We start from the raw sequence: 19729 nt of genomic DNA, 5'->3' as shown, positions 1-19729 counted from the left end.
ATCATTTGATGCTCTGATCTCCAAACGTTCCCTCTTTCGTGCTCCACATCAGTGATTTTGGGCACGCGTACTAATTGATTAAGGTGATATTTGACATTAGTCGTCACCTGTCGATACGCAGCTGTGTAACATCGACTCGTGACACGAGTAACCTTTTTATTCAAATTTAGAAGCATAGCAGTCTTGCTTGTACCCTCCATGTGAACAGAGTCTCACACGGTAATTAACTTTGACCTTCTCACAAATGTCAGAATCTGTCTTTGGGGTTCAAGACCAGTTGGTAGTTTGTTGTATCTTCCTGTGGGGTAATTAGATTTCTCAAACAGCACACTGAGCTACTCTGCAGTCGAGTCACGTGACTGGCGTAACTGTCCCACAGCTCCGCTGGACCCGACTCGTTTCGATGTCCTCTCCGCGGTGCGACACTTCCTCCACCCAGCCTGTCATGCATCAGAGGATCATGCCTGGCGAGGTCAGGAGTCACTTGTGTGCTTTCAAGCTTTTGAAGCTCCACTGCCGGCAAAAATGCTACTTGGAGTTGGATACTGCAGACATTTTTAGAGTGAGAAGCCCCACAGGACAACAGTTCAAAGGGATGTCAGCAGACAGCCAGACGTGGCCACATTATAAACTGCAGAGAAAAGAAAGCAGACTTTACTACGCCGTCGTAGTCTGGCATGAATATACTTGACCCACTCCAGTTTTCCTGTGAGAATACCACTTTTATTCAGATAGTACGTACGTGAGAAGTTGACTATACATCTTCTTCTCTGTCAACCTCAGGCTGATAAAGGCTGCAGAGACGTCACCTCTGCTCCTGAAACACATCCTGACACGTCACTCAGCTCACAACTGTTTCTTAGAGGAATTTCTACAGTTGAGGAGTTTTAACTCACAGTATAACTGAATAATTACTTAGAAATGTTGCCACATGTCCCTGAAAAGTCTGAAGGATGAGGCTTGTGTTACTCTACTCATAACAACTGCCAGTAAATCTTTTTGATTATTGATTAAGCTGCCAGTGATTGTAAAGTAAACCAAATGTTTTGACCTTTAAAATGTCAGAAATTCAGACATTATAAAGATAAATGTGACACAAAGCTGCTGATCCTTCACCATGTTTTACATTTATAGTAAATGAATCTTCTGATTATGTCTGAACTTTAGCAAAACTGTCAATAAAAATAATCTCGGCTGATTGTATTGAATAATTAATCATTACAATCATTACATTACAATTTTCTGATTTCTAAAATTGCAGCTTGATATTTTCTCACTTGTGTTTGTTGGAATATTTTCAGCTGCAGATGATTTTCATCTTCTCTGCTTCACTTTCTTAACTAGTTTTCAAGCACTCTTATATGCAATAACACCTAAATTGTTATAGCTGACTCAATATGTGGGCGGATATTAAATCAAATCATCTTTTTGTTTCGTTTTTTAGTTTTATTAGTTGAGCTTCTCGACAAACTCTCCACGTAGGCCGGCGCCAGCAGAGAGCGGCAGGTGTGCAGGTTCATGCAGGTTCATGCAGGTTCATCTTCTCACGGCCTTCAGAGGCAAACACACGACAACACGTGTCAGAGAGAGAAGTTCACTCATGACTTTTGATCTTTTTTCATGGGTGGACATGTCGACATTAATAAAAGTATGAATGTCTCAGGCCTTTTAACATCACATTAGTTGTTTAAATCACCATCACGTTGCCTCAGTGGGCTTCACAGTCACATGAAATCCTCCAGGCCGACTGTCCTGCTGCTCGCCCTCTCAGAGAGACGATGCTCAGACAGGTGGAGAGCAGAGAAAACGTGTCATAATATGAGACCTTTAATGGCCTGTTTACTTCATCGTCACATCATGTTCATGTCAGCCATCGTTTCTTTGTGTCACTGCAGTTCGTCTCTGTGCATCACGTTGCCGTGGTGACTGTCAACCTTTGATATTGATGAAAACAATCAATATCATTTTGTAGTGATGCAGCTTTGATCACAGTTGATTTAGTGGAGATCTGTTAGTCGTGTCCTGTTTCTTTGTTATCCTACGTATCAGACAGAAAAGCTGTATTATCAGCTCTCTTCAGCAGCTGAAAGAAACTATCCTGTTAATTGGTGTTGGATCTGACATCAGTCACAGTGTGAGTACCTGTGATCTGTTCTCAGGAAGTTTCACTTTGTTTACCTCCAGTTTGAGAACGATCACACAGGATGAACTCAGTGACTCTTTAAGCCAGAGGCAGAAATGTTTCTGTCTTATTCACATCACAGGACAAACAAAGAAGGATGTGAGACTGTCCTGCTTTACGAGTTTAATTAGTTTATTAGTCAGAAAGAGTCGAGTCAAAGTATTAACCGTGGAGAATGTTGTTCTATTGGTTAATTACACACAGACACACTGTGTTACAGCTTCACTACAGGAGTCTGAGCAGCAGATTAAAGGCAACGCTTGTTATATTTTGTTCATTTTTAGATTTTTTTCCCCTCTATAATTAACCAGTTAGTTAGTTAACGGTTAATGGCCGTCAGCTTCTTCAAAAGCAAAGTGAATCAAAACTGACTTCCCTCATGAGAATGTTAACAATCAAGACTTCATAAAACAAGTTTCATGTCTTTTGAACGTTGTCAGATGATGAATATGATCTGCTGCTTCCTGTTCCTGACAACAGGAAGTCAGATTCACCTGCTGTCAATGACTTCATCACATATTTGTAGAGAGTTTAGCTGCATTTAAGAAAAATCCTGCACATACACATTAATTCTGGTCTCAAAATGGCGGCAGTGAGACGTCTGACAAAGAAAGCAGATGTTATACTATCTTTAAATCATGTCCACTCAGAGTCTGAACTCTCCAGTGTTCAAACAACTTTGACTTTTCTTCAGTGTGTGAAACAGTTACACACTTATCAATAATCGTGAGGTAAATATTTAATCACAGGGTCAGATAAAGATTTTCTACACACTGAATCTGAAGAGAAGCAGAGCGGTGTTGGTGGCTGAGCTGCTGCTCGTGTCAGCCGGAGAAACAAACAAAGATAAAACTCATTAAGTCAGCGAGAAGGCTGCAGGTTGGAGTTCTGACCCTCTCCTGTCATTTGCATTATCTTGGCATTCGATTAGCCACCGGAGATGGACAGATATTCTTATTGGGCTCTAAAATAAGGGGGAGGCTGGGTGATATTCTCTCGGAGAGCTGCCAGCTGCCGTCGATACATTAAACCAGAGCAGAGCAGCGAGCAGGCTGAGCTGTGTGTGTGTGTGTGTGTGTGTGTGTGTGTGTGTGTGTGTGTGTGTGTGTGTGTGTGTGTGTTGCTCAGTGTTAACACAGCAAACTTCATCCAGCAGAAGCGACTTTGCACACAGAAGCTGTTTTTACCTGACGGATTATTTCCCTGTCAGAGGATATAAATATATGTAACAAGCAGCTGTTACAGCAAATATTAAAAATATAACACCAGCGGACACTTTATACATTTAGTTAAGTGTAAACAGATTATCCTGCAATTAATGCAGAGCTGTTCATTCAGCTGAGGTTGTTGAATGTGCACACACCTGCTGTGAGAAGCAGCCCGGTCGACACTCACTGAAGTCATCTGTTTAACCCAGACAGACTTAGAAAAACTTTTTACAAAATGTAATAATTAATGCAAAAATTGTTCTAAACTTTCCTATACACTTATTTTAACAGTTTCAAATCTTTTAGACTAGAATGTGTCACACATGAAAACCTCGAGATCTTCACACCGACATTCATCAAACACAAAAACATGAGAGTCGTTTCTGTCAGCCAGACAAACAGAAGCCGACGTGTCAAAGACCAGAAACACATAAATACAGATGAGACGCAACGCGAACAGAGACGAGCACAGAGACACAAAGTTCATCTGCTCGCATGTTTTCAACCAGCGTTACAAGAGGATTTTAATGGATGTCACATGAATGTTTCTCGCTATGCAACATCTTCTTCGTCAGAACAACCTGAGCAGTGAAACATAATGAGTCAGACTGCTTCCACTCGAGGTCACACTCGTGAATCTGCTCGTCTAATTCATTCAGCACTCAGGTTTTCAGTGGCAGCAGCACAACGATCACACAGCGCTGAACATCTTCATACTCTCAAGTGTTTTTCTTTTTCAGTCCAGAACGACGTCTTCAGTGTCGTGCCTCAACACTGAGCGGTGGCAGATATTCACCTGTGTTTTCATTTCAGCCGTTTGTTACAGTTTTTGAGCACGACTGTGAGAAATGTTGTCAAAAAATCATGAATTTAGAACATGTGTGCAGCTTCACATTAATCACATTCATGTCAGACTCCTCGCTCGGGCCCACAGGCTGGAGTACAACTAGAGTGTGAAACCAGATTAGCTCCAGATGGCACCATGTTCTGGCCGGAGAAGCTCTCTAAAGTCATTGGCCCAGTTAAGACCCGTCTATGGATCAGCATCTGTTTTGACATCCTGGCTTCAGGGAGACGCGACATGGACAGAATGAGATGGGAGAAATGCGGCTAATGGAACTCTGACCTTCACCACGACAGAACCAACATCTCCGGATCAAATCATGACGAACAAACTGTACAAGTTTTAGCGTCTGAAGACAAATCTCTGAGAACTACTTTTTTGCTTTCGCGTGTCACTCTGAAGTGACTACTGATTGCACAGTGTGACGACATCATGTGTGTGGAGGTTCTCAGCACAGCTCACGTTCACGATGCAGGACTGATCTTTTCTTCAGAACTGGAGGACTGCAGTGAAACTCAGAGCTCAGGGTTCCTGTCAGACCGCAGTTCCTTCTTACTGTCTGCTGTGTTGATCTTCTTTTGCCTTCGTTTGAAAGCACTTTGTTCAACTCAAGCTGTTTTAAATGTGCTATAACTTGACTTGAACCCAGCATCATGAAAAGGATCATGAAACCATTTGCATATAATCATCACACGACAAGACACAATGAAGATATGATGTCTAAAAAAAGCTTTAACGACTTCCCTCTGTCACAGTTTGGAACGTTCCCTCCGTCCTCCTGGTTTTTCCAGCTCTTGGAATAAGCATTAGATGTTCACAAGTGCTGATTTAATTGTCTTCAGGCTCACGGCAAAGATATGCACATTATTAAAATGGGTGGCGTTTGCCTTTAAGTAGCAAAATGGAGAACTCTTTGAAGCAGGAGTTGTGCACAGAAGTTGAGATGCTGGTGGGCACGTCGCGGCGCCACACTCCTCTTGATCTAATCCCACTGATTTGAAACAGACACAAATTCAAATGACAAGTCGTGATTATACTTGGAAATGTTTTAGAAATCTGACTTTCTGGAGAAGTAATGATCTCATTCTGTGAAAGCATTTTGTTTATGACCTGCCCCGGGCTTCTCATTCAGACGCTGGAGTAAGAGCGCTGAATAACTAACGAAGCCTGTTGTCAGAGGGCTGAATAAGGTATTAACCAGGAGATGAACTGAAAACATGATTTCATGAGCGGGGCATGAATGATACTCTTCAGATGAATTCACCAGCGGAGCTTGAAGGTCGAGACCTTCTCTTCACAGGCGCGGCATTAAAGTGAATTGTTTTTCTCCTAAATGTAGTCGAGCGCGTCTTTGTTTGGGGAAACCTGAGCCGTCACTGTTCTGAGACGCCTCCAACACACAGTGTCGCCCGTCTGACAGGCTGCTGCTAAACAGCCATAAATATCTGCCCTTCACAATGTGCCAATTATTTCTGCAATGTCAGAGGCTCACGACGAGCGTTTGTTGCGTTAGCGTCTCCACTTCACGTCTCTACATTATGCTGCACTTCATGCCTCATCTCAGGGACCCGCGGAGCAGCGTACAGCGGATCCACCAGCTCGAGTAGATTCCCCTCTGCCCTCTTTATCTGAAGGGCCCTCCTGGATCAAATAACAGGATAATAATTACAGAATCATCGGCATCGTCCTCAGTGCCACTCGCATGTATCAGTGACTGATGTGAGGAAGACCTTCTCACACTGTTCTTCTTCTCTGTCTGTTGTCTTTGTGACTGAACTAAGTCAATGTAAGCTCTTCGATAAAGGAGCGAGTCGTGATTAGTTTATATGAAGACGGAGGTTTCACTGTACGGCCATTTCTTTCCTAATTGGTCCTCATTAGAAAGGTAATCAGCATAGAGGACACAACATGGCTGCAGCACTGGTGTGTTATCTGCACTTACAGCTACTGTTGGACTCTTTCTTATAATTAAGACTCTGATAAGAATGTTTTCATCTCTTACATTTGACAGTTTCATCACTTTGTACAGCTAATTAATGGCTTCAGCCTCACAGCTGACTGGTTAGCAAAGGTTACACCCTGCTCACAGTGATGTGACCTCCAGAGTCAGGTTACATATACAGCATTCACAGTAAACATGACTTTAGTGGAAGAGAGCAGGAGGATGAAATCCAGCAGAGAATACCAGTCTGTGGAAGGATAGAAAAGGGGAAGATTAGTTTAGTTACCGGAAAGCTTCCTTGTCCACAAAGGTCAGGACAGTGTTCCCTGAAACAAGATAGATGAAGAAGATGTTTAGGAAAATGCTGCGACGCTGTTTTGCTGTTTATCTCCAGAAAAGTTTCATAGACGACGAAACTTCAGCCGACTTTCCATCAGAGTGAGTTTCAGTAGATGATTGAATTCAAACGTCTGGATGAACTCATCCTGTTACTGTATGTATTATTAGAACAGGTACGTAAACTAACAGACAGGAAATCGTTCATGTAACACGTGTTGTTCGGTTGTGTGTGATGAAGTTTTCTCCGTAACGTGTCTCAGTCAGACTCTTCCTTTGATTTGATTTGTGTTTGATGTCAGTCCGTCTGAATCCACAAGAAAGAAACAAAAGAAAGCGAAACTAAAAGAGATGCAGTGGAAGGACAGACGTCTTCATCAAACTTCATCTTCAAGTAAACAGTTATGACTCAAATGTTAAGTCACCATCACTTATCTTTGACTGTGGAGCAGAAACAACATGCTGTCTGAGGAGGTGAGGATCACGTGGACGAGCGAGGACGCTGTCGGTCAAACCGCTCGCGTACATTCCTGCTTCATATCTCTGCTCAGGACTCCACTATCTACACTTTACTGCAGTCGGCTTCATATTCTGTTTTCTTGGCTCGATGCTTCAGTGCCTCATGACTCTCTGTAAAGTAATGTGTGACCTTCACAAGCCTCGGCAGGAACAGCCAGTCCTAAAACTCAGTGGGCTGCAAACTGAGTTCTGAATGTTGCACAGCAAAAAAACATCTTCGCTCAGTCAGTCGCTGAGATCATTTCACCTGCTGTATCCACACACGGCAGATACCTGTTGATCACTATCATTGATTACTTCATCACTTCCCCTCAGTTCCTGTTTTTACCTTTCTATCATGTACACTTCACACACTCAGCCGTCCTGCACTCTCTTTACTAAACACCCTCTACACACTCCGCTGTCGTCATGAGCCGAACTCTTTCAGTCTTTCTCAACATTTCTTGACATCTAACGGTTGTTACACGTTTGCTCCAGCGCTGTTGATTTGACAGATTCAGATCTGAGTGTAATCAGTAAAACCTGCCGGTGAAGCGATTGGATGGAACAAAGCTCTGAAATCTCGCGGGCCTCGATGGCACACGGATGAGAACCGCGGCTCCACACCAAAGTCTCCGCAGAGCAGTTTTATTCTGCGCGGCGTGCCGAGCTGTCTGCTGCGGATCCTCTGAATAGAGCAGATCAGCTCGTGCCAAAACAGCATCCATGTTTCCATCAGCGGCATCCCTCCCATCACAGCGGGCTTTCACACAGTGTTGGACACGCTGTCAGCAACAAGGAGCTCTAACCAGGCGCCGACGCTCTCCAGCACCAGCAGCTGCCTGTCGACTGGGTTTCATGCTAAAGGCTTTCTGAAATGAACATTATAAATCCAGTGGAAAGTTAAACGCCTTTAAGGCTTGGTGCCACATGACAGCTTATGAGTATCTGTGATGATGCATCCACTAAAAGATTAATGACACTGATCTTTTTAAACACAAACAGCAGAGAGGACAAAGCAAACACACCAACGTAAAACAACGCGTAACTGATCAATGTAAGTGGTTTCTTTTACTTTAGACTGAACAGAATATGTAAAACTGAAGAGGTCACAGCCCTGAAGTGACTTTACAAGCTGGTATAAATCTGAAGAAGCATTCCAATAAGAATCCATCAGCTGAGCTGGTTCATATTCAGTACAGAGATATTAATCTCAACACGTCTGCATCGCACTTCTTGTTTCCGATCAGTACAAACACTTTTATTCTAACATTTATTTTCAAGCTTCACACTTTAAGCTTTTGCTCTGAGGATTAAGTCTTTTGCATACTTCTCCTCTTAAAGAGATGACACAGCCTTCAGTCCTCGACAGGCTTCCAGCTCTCAGTCTGCAGCAGCTGGATGTAAATATCCTGCTGGGAACTTGTTGTTGAAGTTAGCCTCAGTCTTTAGGGGACGATGAATAAATGCAGCACAGAGTTGCTCAAAGCAACATGAAAAAAAAATCTGGTTGAAGAATTAAGAACTAACGGTGAGAACTATGAGAGCTGAGTTGTCCTGCTGAGACGTGGGATCACCAGGTGAGAAGTGCTTTCATTAGTATTCACCACCAGCTGGTGTTCACTTTGAATTAGACATGAAATGATCTTATCATTTCAAACGACCTGTTGTAACTTCTCGCTGCTACTTCTACATTTTGCAGATCGCCCTGTAACGACTTCACGACCTTCTTTCACTCAGTTTTACAGCTGAGGCAGAGAAACGTTTCACCGCGAGTCTCGACCCTGAAGAGTGAATCTTACATTTCCTACCATCCATATTTATTCTGCCATTGTTTAAAGGATCCGAAGATACTCAGCATGTTTCTAATCATCTACAAATCTAATGAAAAGACCGACAGGTACATGATCGGTCTCACTCCTCTGCGCCTCCCAGCTGGATTAAAACATCTCCATGAGTCGATGGATCATCCAGTCACACCAGCTGCCGTGTCCCAACTTTACAGTCAACATGCTGTCAGTATTCAATACTACCATTCTTTCACCGTGGTGTAATTTTGGCGTCATTGTAAATCAACCATTTGTCCAAGAATCTTAAACATGCTGCTCGGTCCTCGTCGGTGCATGAAAGTGAGCAAAACATATTTGTCCAGCTGAGCCCGGCCCACGTAGAACAAACGTGAGGTATTATCCTCTTCTGATTAGAACAACTGCATTATTGCACCTTTCTTTTCTCCACAAAGTAATGAATTTAGATAGTTTCTAGGTCGTGTTGATGAGGACGACGTTCTGCTGGTCTTCAGGTTGACAGGTTCTGGCTCAGATCAGGGGGTCCTGAGGATCCTGATCCAGGCCCGGCTGGACTGAGACGTGCTCTGCAGGTGCAGCCACATTATTTTCTGGCGCCGCTGCAGTAAAGAAAATATGATGTACCTGCCCTGATATCAATCACTGCACTGAAGGGATATTTGTTTACTGTCAATGCAGACGAAGAAAAAAGCAAGAAGGGGAAAATATTTCTCTCTTTCATTTGTTCCACTTCCTCATTGTGACCGCCTGCAGCAGTGAGCGGGCGCTCGGCATTTTCCCAACACTCAGAGTTTGTCGGTAATGGAGTATTCGTGCATTGCTTATAATTAAAGCAGAACTTACTGCGGGGGTCAATGTTTCCAAGAAACTTCTGGGATAATCGCTGGAAAGAGCAGCAAAACCCTGCACACCCAAGGCAGAGTTAAATTTTGCATTTCCATCTACTGTGACCCAATTACTCCACCTATATTATGCATCCGCCGTCTCCTGCCATGCTGCGATGGTGAACACCACAGGCTGTTTGGCCCACTGTCGCAGTGGCGTGCTCTTGTAAACAAATTGAATTTATGTAACCTTGCTGACGGGTAGGAACGGCAGAGTCCAGGCTGGCTGGTGAGCGTGGCACTCCCAATGTTTGGGGCCCAGTGGAAACACAGTTATTACGACCAGAAAGAGTGAACTCACCGCCTACAGTGGCAGCCAGCTTGTTTTGTTATATGGATGATGAAGTTGATGTATGGGCCCCTTGTATGCGCAGAACAGCCACAGTCTTTCTGCCAAGTGATGAATAGCATCAATACTGTGGGCTATTGGAAAAGACCGGGGCACACAAGATCTCATCTCAACTCCTCTTTCCCATTTTCCATTTTTGGCACATCTCAGATAAATTGTATTGTTTTCCTTTTTGTTTTGTCCTTCCTGTCCTCCTCTCCGTGTCCTTCTATCTATAGTCCTCACTCCTTTTGTGCAACTTTTAATGAGCTAAAAGGTATGCAAGAGTGCACAGGAAACACTTGACAAAGCACTTCTGAAAGATTAAGGCTGACTAACGGCGCAGCGGCGTCTCGTTGGCTTCGTCTCCCCCTCCTTTTCCTTTTCTTCCTCTGCATCTGTCCACCCGAGCAAGAGGCTGCGGGAACGAGCACTGCAATAGAGGCTAGATTAGAATCGGATGTGAATTGGGCTGGAGATTGGTTTGTGGACTGAAAATGCCTGAAAATGGAAAATGGGGTGGAAGGAGAGGGAAGACCGGGGGACAGATGAACAATGAGAGAGAAGGTCACGAATAAAAAGCCGGTGTGAGAGGAGAGCAGTGCTGCCGCTGGGTTGGAGGATCAGAACGACTGAGCAGCATGTTGTTCTGATATTTGCATAGAAATCCACTTCATCATTTCTCCAGATTTTCTCCTTGCTACATCCTTTAGTCATGTAATTTTAAGTAATGGCATCTTTTGTCTGAGAGTGCCCAGTGGCTGCTTTTAAACCCAGCAGCTGGTCTGTGTTTTAGGTCGCCCATTAAAGCACTCAGGGTGTTTTGTGGCTTTCATTCCACATTTCATGTCATTAGTCACCGCTAAGTGAATTTAATGAGAAATTACCTGTTGTAGGAGGCATAACTGGGTTTGCCACTGAAGGAAGAGCACGCTAATCCCTCCTAATGACTTATGATTATCATCTGAGCCTGAAACATGTGGAGTACTCAGGGGTCTCAAAGGCAGCCGAACAGAAAGACAAAAAATGATCATGTTGGTGGATGATGGCCTGAGGCCTCGTGACTGACTGTCAACCATCAAAGATTCTCATCCTCTATTACAGAAGTGTTTCAAAAACTCACGTCTGTGTCCTGCATGTGAGCTTCTCTGACAGCTAGCGTATCCATCAGACTAACAAGTGTTAGTCCCTGCAGCGGGCGAACCTCTGTGTTAGCTTCCCCAGCAGACCAACATTAACAGCTTCATCAACAGGCTAACAACAAAATGAGCTTCTCCAATGGACAAACACCAGTGTTAGCTTCTTCTACATGCTAACAGAGTTAGCTTCTCCAAGGCCCTAATACAAGTGTTAACTTTGTCAATAAACTGACCTTTATTTTAGCTTCTCCATCAGGCTAAAACAGTATTAGCTACTCAAGAAAGCATCAGTGTTAGCTTCCCTCAATAGGCTAACATTAATGTTAGCTTCTCCAACAAGATAAGTGCTAGCTTCTTCAATTGGCTAAAATCTATGTTAGCTTTACACAGACGGATTCTACAGCTAGCTCAGTTGGTCAGAAGCGGTTTGTTCAATCATGATCGATACAGTAATTTAACAAGGTTATTGAACATGCAGACCTCAGGACAGAGTCTGTTCCAGTCAGGGAAATTCTTCAGTTTCAAATTTGTATCCTGAGGAAAGAGCAGATTTGTTTTCATAAATGTAGCTGTGAAAAATAAATGTTACTGTAACATTAAAATCCCACATTTCTTCTAAACCGAGATGAGATGAGCTGAGACGTGTTTTAGGTCTTTCTGTGTTGCAGCATCCAAAAATCATGAACTGTTTTACAGCTCCTGTAGTTTGTTGACTGCACTCCATTTTCCAGTGTTTGGTATCAAATTATTTCCAAGCAGAGGGCTCTATCGATTATTTGTTGCACTAGGTGTCAGAGAGACCGTTTCCATAAAACTTTCATGCGTTCTGCCTTCCTGTTTGCCTCAATTGGACTTGTGTTTGGGTGTTAACGCTCACAAAGGGACCTCATTGATTCTTTCATTGATTTCCAACCATCTTTTCCTCCTTTTCTCTCTCACAGTGGCAAACATTTTGTGGCGAGAAGAAGGTACGTCTAGACTGCTGCTGCTTCACTATAACATTCATTAAACTGAGTTAATTGAATTTTTGTAATAGGGTTACTGAACTGTGCTGAGAAGGATTAAATGATTTGATGCTGTGAGAGCAGATAGTGATGTTGTCGGCTTATTTATTGCAAATGTTCACTCTGCAGACTCATAAGCTGCTCCAGGTTTGCACTGTAACAGAGCTGCTCCCTGCTTCCTCTCCAGGTCTCGGCATCGGCAACATGTTCTATGTTTTCTACGAGGACGGTATTAAAGTCATTCAGCCTGTGGCATGTGAGATCCAGCGACACATTAAACCCAGTGAGAAGCTGCTGGCTCTGCAGGTGAGTGGTCGGGCGAAGAAAACATTTAGCTTTTTTTGAGCGCTGACTCATCTTGGAGCGACTCACTCGGAGGTGGACTGGACTCTCCCAGCCGTCTGTGTGAGAGGACGACCGGCCTGACTGCTGACACACATCATCCCTCTCTGTGCTGCTGTGGGTCCTGTGCAAAAATCTGCTGGTTTTCAAAGTGTTTTCCCCAAGTGTTAATTTTGTTTGACAGTTTTGCTTTTAATGTCCCCCTCAATGTTACTCACCACATAGAGAATGCAGCAGTCACCTGCTGTTAGGTTACGTTGTGATGATCGATCTTTTTATTTCAGCTTGGAGCGGTGTGGTTTAGTTTGATGTTTATGAACCTCAGCGGCTGTTAAAATGGAAAGAAGGCTCATAATCATCTCAAGCTCATTCCACAAAACATACGGACATGAATTCATGTCACGATGACCTAAAATATTAAAGTACAATTATTAAAGCTGCTAATTGTTTTACACCACATCTCCACCACAGGAGCGTCACACAACAGAAAGAATCTAATTTTCATCTTCATCTCAAGTGTTTGTTACACTTAAAGTCTGTTTTGTTTTACACAAGGTCGATACCACACAGTTGGGCACTGAATGAACATATTTATCTACTCATTCTACAAATCGCAGTTCATGCTGTTTTTAAAAAGGTGGGCAGAGAAACAGGAAGTTAGACAAACAAGAGAAGTGGGGAACCGACAACGTTTACCACCAGACATCTTCACCATCATTGTGTTCCTCTACATCATAATCAGCTGAAACAATCACATCCTTCAGTGTTGACTGAAGAATCAGGAACGTCCAAGATATCGAGATAAAACTTCACAGTGCACAGAAAGTTTTGCTGCTCGTCAACACGACACCAGTAAAGATGCTTCAGCGTCCTGATGACGTGAGCTGCAGTGCTGACAGGACACAGACACACAACCGACTTTTAACTGCTTTACCTGGATGTTGTTTTTTCTTTATTTAACCAAAATGCTGCTCGAGAGTCACAGCTGACTTCACTTTTAAAATTACCTATGGATCAAACATTGGCTTACAGAGGAAACCCACCAGAACATAATCAGCAGTCTGCAAAGAGGCATTTCAGCATCTTTCAGCTCATTGTTTTGGTCCAGCCCGCGACACAGCTCTCATCCGGCCCGTCTGCAGCTGCAGCAGAACCTCCCTGCACGACCCGCTCCGCACCAACCAGCACAGAGAAAACGTCGTAATCAGTTCGAGAAGAAAGTCAAATATTTAACAGCCCGAGAGCCAAATAGAGCAAATCAGAAGTAAAAAGCAGAGTGAATATTGGACTTACATTTGTCAGGTGGCCAGAAACATGACGTGGAACGAAGACTGATCGCTCTCTTTCACGCCTCTATAGATGTTCTAATGTAATGAAATAGAAATTTTAAAGGGGGCATTCAACAGCAATCCTCTGAATCCTCCACACATGAATCAGAAACCTCAGAATATTCTGACCCATGAAACTATAAATACTGAAACATTAATGAAGCATCTGTTTTTACACTGAACCACCAGAAGTGAAGAGCAGAGTTCGTGCAAACTGTGATAATATGTGACTGGTGTGATTTATTATCGGCTGCCCGTGACACTCTTCAGCCAGCGACTGAAACCAGCATCATCATCAGCTGTCATGTAGTAGTCAGTATTGTTTTCAATACGAGGGATTCTCTAAATGTGCCACACACACTCGTAACAACTGGATGACACAGACAGCGCTTCAGGTTTTACACTCAGCGTGCATCTTTTCCATTCAGGCTTTCCAGTAAATGTATAAAATCCAAAAAATCAAAAACCAGAAGCCACAGGAAACAAAATGGGAACACAGGAGAGAAAACAGACGAGCTGACAGAAAGTGAAGGAAAACACAGGAATGATTAAGAAATAACACACAGAAAAGGACGGGAAAGGACAAAGACAGGAAGTAGAACTACAAAATAAAACAGGAAATAAATAAACCAAACACCAAAACCATGACAGATGTCTGTCAGCATCTCCCAGCAGGTAGAAGTGATGTTACTGATGCAGCAGATCAACACTGGAATCTAATTTTACAACTTTATTGTCCAGCTGAGGCCTGAAAAACAAATCATGTAGTTCAGGCTGCGAACTTAAAGCAGAACTTTCCATGTTTGCATCAGGATGAATCTTCTATCAGGATATTTCCACACTTCTACATGTCACACAGCGATCAGATGACCTGTGGTCCAGACGAAAACTCTATCTCCATATTTCTGGGGAGACTTTTTTCCAAGTTAAAGAGATTTTTAATATGTCGTGAAGAAAGTCAAATATTTAGCAGCCCAAAAGTCAAATAGAGCAAATCAGAACTGGGAGAGGAGAATACTGGATTTATATTTGTCAGATGGCACGAAACAAAAGCTCGAATGAAAGTGAATCAGATTTTAAATGTTGGTTTGGGAAAAACTTAAAATGCTGTTTTTCATTTAAACATCAGCGAAGAACACAGACGAGGAAGATAAATTCTAACAGACCGCCATTAAAAACAGGCCATCTTATATCTATAATGTATGAAAAGTTGTTGAAATGTTGAGTGTGTTGAAGCTCTGAGCAGACGAGTTGAGACATTCATGGTTTTTATGTTGTTTTTGTATTTTCAGCCATGCAGAAAGACATCAACACACGGAAATCACATTATGAAGTTGTTACAGCCTGTTTACACACCCAGCACACACAGAGCAGCATTAGCATTCATCTGGAGCTGTGTTTATGTCCTTTAGTCCAATATTCACTCCTTTTTAACTGTTTTTAGTCTTCACTAACTCCTGAGGGAAATATGTGGCGGCACTGTGAGTTTATCAGAAAAACTGAAGATGTTCAGACTGAAGCAGAGTAGCAACGCTGTGAGCTGTAGAACTAAAATATTGATCTGAAAGATGGTAAAATACAAAGTGGAGTTAGTGAGAGAGCTGTAGGTGTGACCCCGGTCATATTACATGTATATAAATAATATATTTTATATTGTTAACACGTCTTCCAGCTACTGCTGCTCAAAAGTAGACAGATGAATAACAGATTCAACATCTGTAAGAAAGTAAACGCTCTGAAAGTTCAAAGTTTCCCTCTGAAGGATTTTTCTACACCTCATGTCTTATTCATGTAATTCAAGTCTCATTCTCAGGACGTCAAACACCAACAGTTTGTGTTTACAAAGCATCAGAAAATAACTAATAATCCACAGTTCTCCTCAGACACAGTAAGACTAAAGTAACGAGCCTGTTGTAAAAATGTGAGGAGTAGTGAGGACAGATATCTGAAGAGTCCCCTGAGTATTTGTACTTAGTTACTTCCCTTGGCTGGTATTTCAGGTCTCAGGAACAGATCCAGGTCTGCTGGACCACATGCGGTCTGAGCCGGTTCCCCCTCTCAGCGGACTCGTTACCCTCGGCCTCCCCCACTGACTCACCGTTTATCTCCCAAGCTTTCGAGCAGCAGAACATTCAAAGCGGCTTGCTGATGGATACCTGTTAGATTTACATGTGTTCTCCAGCGGACACTTTTCATCCAGGATCCGGGCGCCTGGTGGACGGTTGTTACACATAAAGCGATGCCATGAATGCACAGCAATCAGCGCAGCGTTCCTCTGAGAGACGCGTTTGTATTAGGATATCAATCCGGGCTGTCAGGGGAGATCGCTGTGTGAACACACGAGGCTGCTCCCAGCAGGGCGCTCCCGTTTCCTCCACCGCAGAGGAGCGCTGATTGATCGGTTTATGGTAATTGCACAGCCTATCCATTATCCTTAACTACCATACAGAGTGTTTTACTGTGATATGCACAGGAGCTGGGAAAACACGCTGATGTGCACGGTAGCAGAGGTGATGCATCTTTATTCTGCCTCCCTGTTCAGCAGAGAAGAATCTCAAGTATTGATGCTGTTAAACACGAGCTGCGTTCACATGGACCGCTAACAATCAGAACCACAGCCCGACACAGTGGACTGATCGCAGCCGGCGCAATAAATCTCTAATAATACGCTCATAAGGGAACATTTGTGCCCTTAATAACCATGTTAATGCTAAATCTGATATGATATGATATTTAATATGATGTGGACAAACATGATGCGATGTGTCTTCCAGGAGGGACGGAAACAGAACAGAACCTCTGCTCTGTAGACTTCCTGTTGATAAACACTGTGACGAGCCTATTTCAAAATAAAAGTCACCTCGTCAAAAGCTTTTAATGTGAAGCTGCAGCAGTAGGAGCAGTTCTGTTAGCACAGCACTCCACAGATGGTGAGCGTCTTATATGAACCGGGTCGGACCGGTGTCGGACCGGTGTCGGACCAAGCTCATTAGTTGGTGGTAAAACTTAAACACTGCAGCTGTTGAATCTTTAATCAGAATGATTTCAATAGAAATGATGAAATATAATAATCTAACACAGAGAGGCTCCTGCAGGTCTGTGCTGGCAGCCCGTCACGTCTGTAAGACTGCGACTGTGTTTAACTCGAGTTCAGAATCAACAGCTCATTTGAACTTTCTCTCACCAGAAGCGTTTTCTGAGCTCTTAGTTTTTTCCATGTTTCCTGTAAACTGTGATTAACATGTTGGTGCCACAGGAGAGGCGACTCTGGGAGGCGAGGGGAAGATCGGTTTAAACTGATCTGCACCTTATGAAACAGCGAGCCTCACATGCATGTGATGTTTCTTTTGGTGAATCAGTACTTCAACGTGATGTTTGTAAGTGTGGAAGGTTCAGAGCCAGCTGTTGAGTCGTCTGTTTGTTCTTAAACCTTCAGCATCAGCTGGAGAAGATAGTCATCGTGCTGCTACTTTCCTGGAAAGTTCCTCTCGTTGAGGCTTTGGGTGTCGCCGTCACTGTTTCTGCAGTTCCTCTCCAGCAGACGACGGATGTTGTCATGTATATTAGCACTACAAATCATCCAGCGGCTTCGCCGGGGAACACCAGAGCTCTTATAACTCTCAACACAGCTCTTTAAATGTCATCATCCACATTCTCAAGTGAAACCAGCACAAATCTTCCATGTTTTTTCTTTCTTTATCTTTTTTACAAGACACGCAGTCCAGTATTGTGTTGGTTCTGGTTCTGGTGTGGGTCCAGTGCAGCAGTGCTCTACGCAGTGAGGCTTGTAGTATGTATGCACAGAGTATCAGGACAGTGTGGGCATTTACATAGAACAGGGAAGCTTAACACATATCTGCAGTCTTGAGCAGCTGTCAGCTTCACATACGTGCTCTGCACCCACACACATACAGACATATGCAACACATAAACACAAGGATGACAGCAGCCGCCTCCATTCACACCCTCGGCTGGGCATCAGATGTTCGATTTTTCTCACCTCTTAAAGGTGCAGTAAGTGAGATATTTACAGCTCTGCAGCACCAAATGACCACCGTGTGGGTCTGAGGGGGTTTCACAGGGTTCAATACCGATGACTCAACGATTTCTCCAGCAGCTGCAGGAATTGTGGGCTTTAGAAAGCTGACTTTCCAAGATCGAAACACTGAAAGATCGAGCTACAACTGGATGATGAAAGACGATACAGCACAACAGAGAAAAAAATGCAAAAGCATGGTCATTGTTTTCACCTTCTGCTTCATGAAAACGACCTTTTTATGAGATCTTAGAGCTGCATGCCTCCAAGAATTAACCTGCTTTTCTGCAGATAAAATACAGGGGACAGGGTGAGCGTGGCGCTGGAGTCGACATGAGATAAATTATGTCCGTGATGCTGCAGCTCCCCCTCATCCCTGATTGAGTTCAATGAAGTTCATGCATTACCTAATGCCCTTCTAACTGAGAGGAGTTGGCCTGTGGGAAGGCACCTGTCATGGGCTGCCTCAGCGGTTGTAAATATGGGAGAAAGAGTTCATCCCACCACGACGGAGCCCTTCATTCATCCTTCCTGGCCAGCAGCTCCCTAAATCGTCCCACGCAGTTTGGAACAGATGACTGGGCAGAGCCTGGAGGCTCGGAGGGGCCGGGGGAAGCTCCCGAGACAGACGGCTGGTTAAGGTTCATGCTGGCCAGGAAGGCGCGAGCTGCCAGGACTGGAAGCTGAACAGCCGCAGATCATCTGCAGGCTTTGTTCTGTGGATTATGTTTGGACAAATAGGAGCGATTACAGAGATTTTTTCAGGACCTTGCACAGCTCATTTATCTCAGTTGCCAAGATAACACGACTCACATCAGCACAGGTGATAAGAGCGCAGGTAGTAAACAACACAGAATAACAACTGGATGAAGATAATTGTTTTTTAATGGGACGTATTTCCCTGTGAAATGAAAAACAATTAGTTAACGGTGAATGTGTGTGCTTTGTGTTTCTTCCAGGAGGAGGTGTGCCCCACCTCAGCAGGAGAGGACGTTCAGAGGTGTGTGTGGTCGTCGGCGGTCAACATCAAGGACAAGTTTATTTATGCGACACAGCCGACCTTGGATCGAGTGCTCATAGTTGACATCCAGTCTCAGAAGGCTGTCCAGGTGGGTTTCAGGCTGAGCTGAGAACTGGGTTCATGTTCATTCATGTGTGATGTGAGAGGGGTTAACAAGTTTACACCCAGAAGGAACAAATTAAATAATGCTTCCAGTTGCATTTCTGAAAGTTTTTCCTCACAGAGCTGAAAATCTGCCTCCAAACCAAAACAACTTCAAGGCTGCAGGCAGTTTCCTCTCCGGCTCACTTCGTCCAACAGCCAACAGGGAGAAAAACACAAACGTTCCACATTGATTGAACGCAACCTTCGATAAATCATTACTTCATATGGGTTTTCTTCTATGATTTATGTTGTTGATTGAAGGACGCGTTTTTTTCAACAAATCGTGCTTTTCGATTCAGTCTGATACAAAACATCGTCCTCCATCCACAAACTCAATTATCCGAGAGCACACGACTGCATGTCCAGACTTTTTGGAACGAGTTTGTATTTCTGCTGCAACTGGACGTAAAATATTCTCACTGACACGAGAGTGAGCGCTGTGGTCTGATGATGTTTGACAGGAATGAGACTCTGAATGAGACTTTTATCATTAACAGAAGAAAATGTTGTAGAAGAGAAACATCCTGGTTAACTGACAGACGTCAGCAGCAGAACATGATATTAGCTCAAACTGGTTAACGTTAAAATGACTTCAGAGTGTCTCATTTACATTTGTCACATAAAGAAAGCCCAACACATCGCGTCGATGAAGTACAAAAGAAGAAAGAGAAGCGATGTTGAGCGA

General features: G+C 43.5%; 1 protein-coding gene and 2 long non-coding RNA genes across 7 annotated transcripts in view; 1 reads left to right on the top strand and 2 right to left on the bottom strand.

The window, feature by feature from the left end:
• Positions 1-19729, bottom strand: part of LOC119007856 — a 198191-nt gene that overhangs the window by 58714 nt on the left and 119748 nt on the right. The gene's annotated exons all lie outside the window — the stretch shown is intronic.
• The window catches only part of fstl5 (follistatin-like 5), a 169415-nt gene that overhangs the window by 134688 nt on the left and 14998 nt on the right, over positions 1-19729 (top strand). For all 5 annotated transcript variants that reach the window (XM_037077779.1, XM_037077778.1, XM_037077780.1 and 2 more), the window contains 3 exons: positions 12111-12137; positions 12361-12479; positions 18839-18988. In XM_037077779.1, the coding sequence (XP_036933674.1) occupies positions 12111-12137; positions 12361-12479; positions 18839-18988 (296 nt within the window). The remainder of the gene's footprint in view (positions 1-12110; positions 12138-12360; positions 12480-18838; positions 18989-19729) is intronic.
• LOC119007858 lies at positions 143-6483 on the bottom strand. The gene is made up of 3 exons (XR_005071253.1): positions 1697-6483; positions 743-1551; positions 143-631 (listed from the first exon to the last, which is right to left on the bottom strand). It is a non-coding gene; the product is annotated as an uncharacterized LOC119007858 (long non-coding RNA).

This window comes from Acanthopagrus latus, chromosome 18, assembly GCF_904848185.1.
Source record: "Acanthopagrus latus isolate v.2019 chromosome 18, fAcaLat1.1, whole genome shotgun sequence".
Lineage (NCBI taxonomy): Eukaryota > Metazoa > Chordata > Actinopteri > Spariformes > Sparidae > Acanthopagrus > Acanthopagrus latus.
This window is presented reverse-complemented; position numbering and strand designations above follow the sequence as displayed.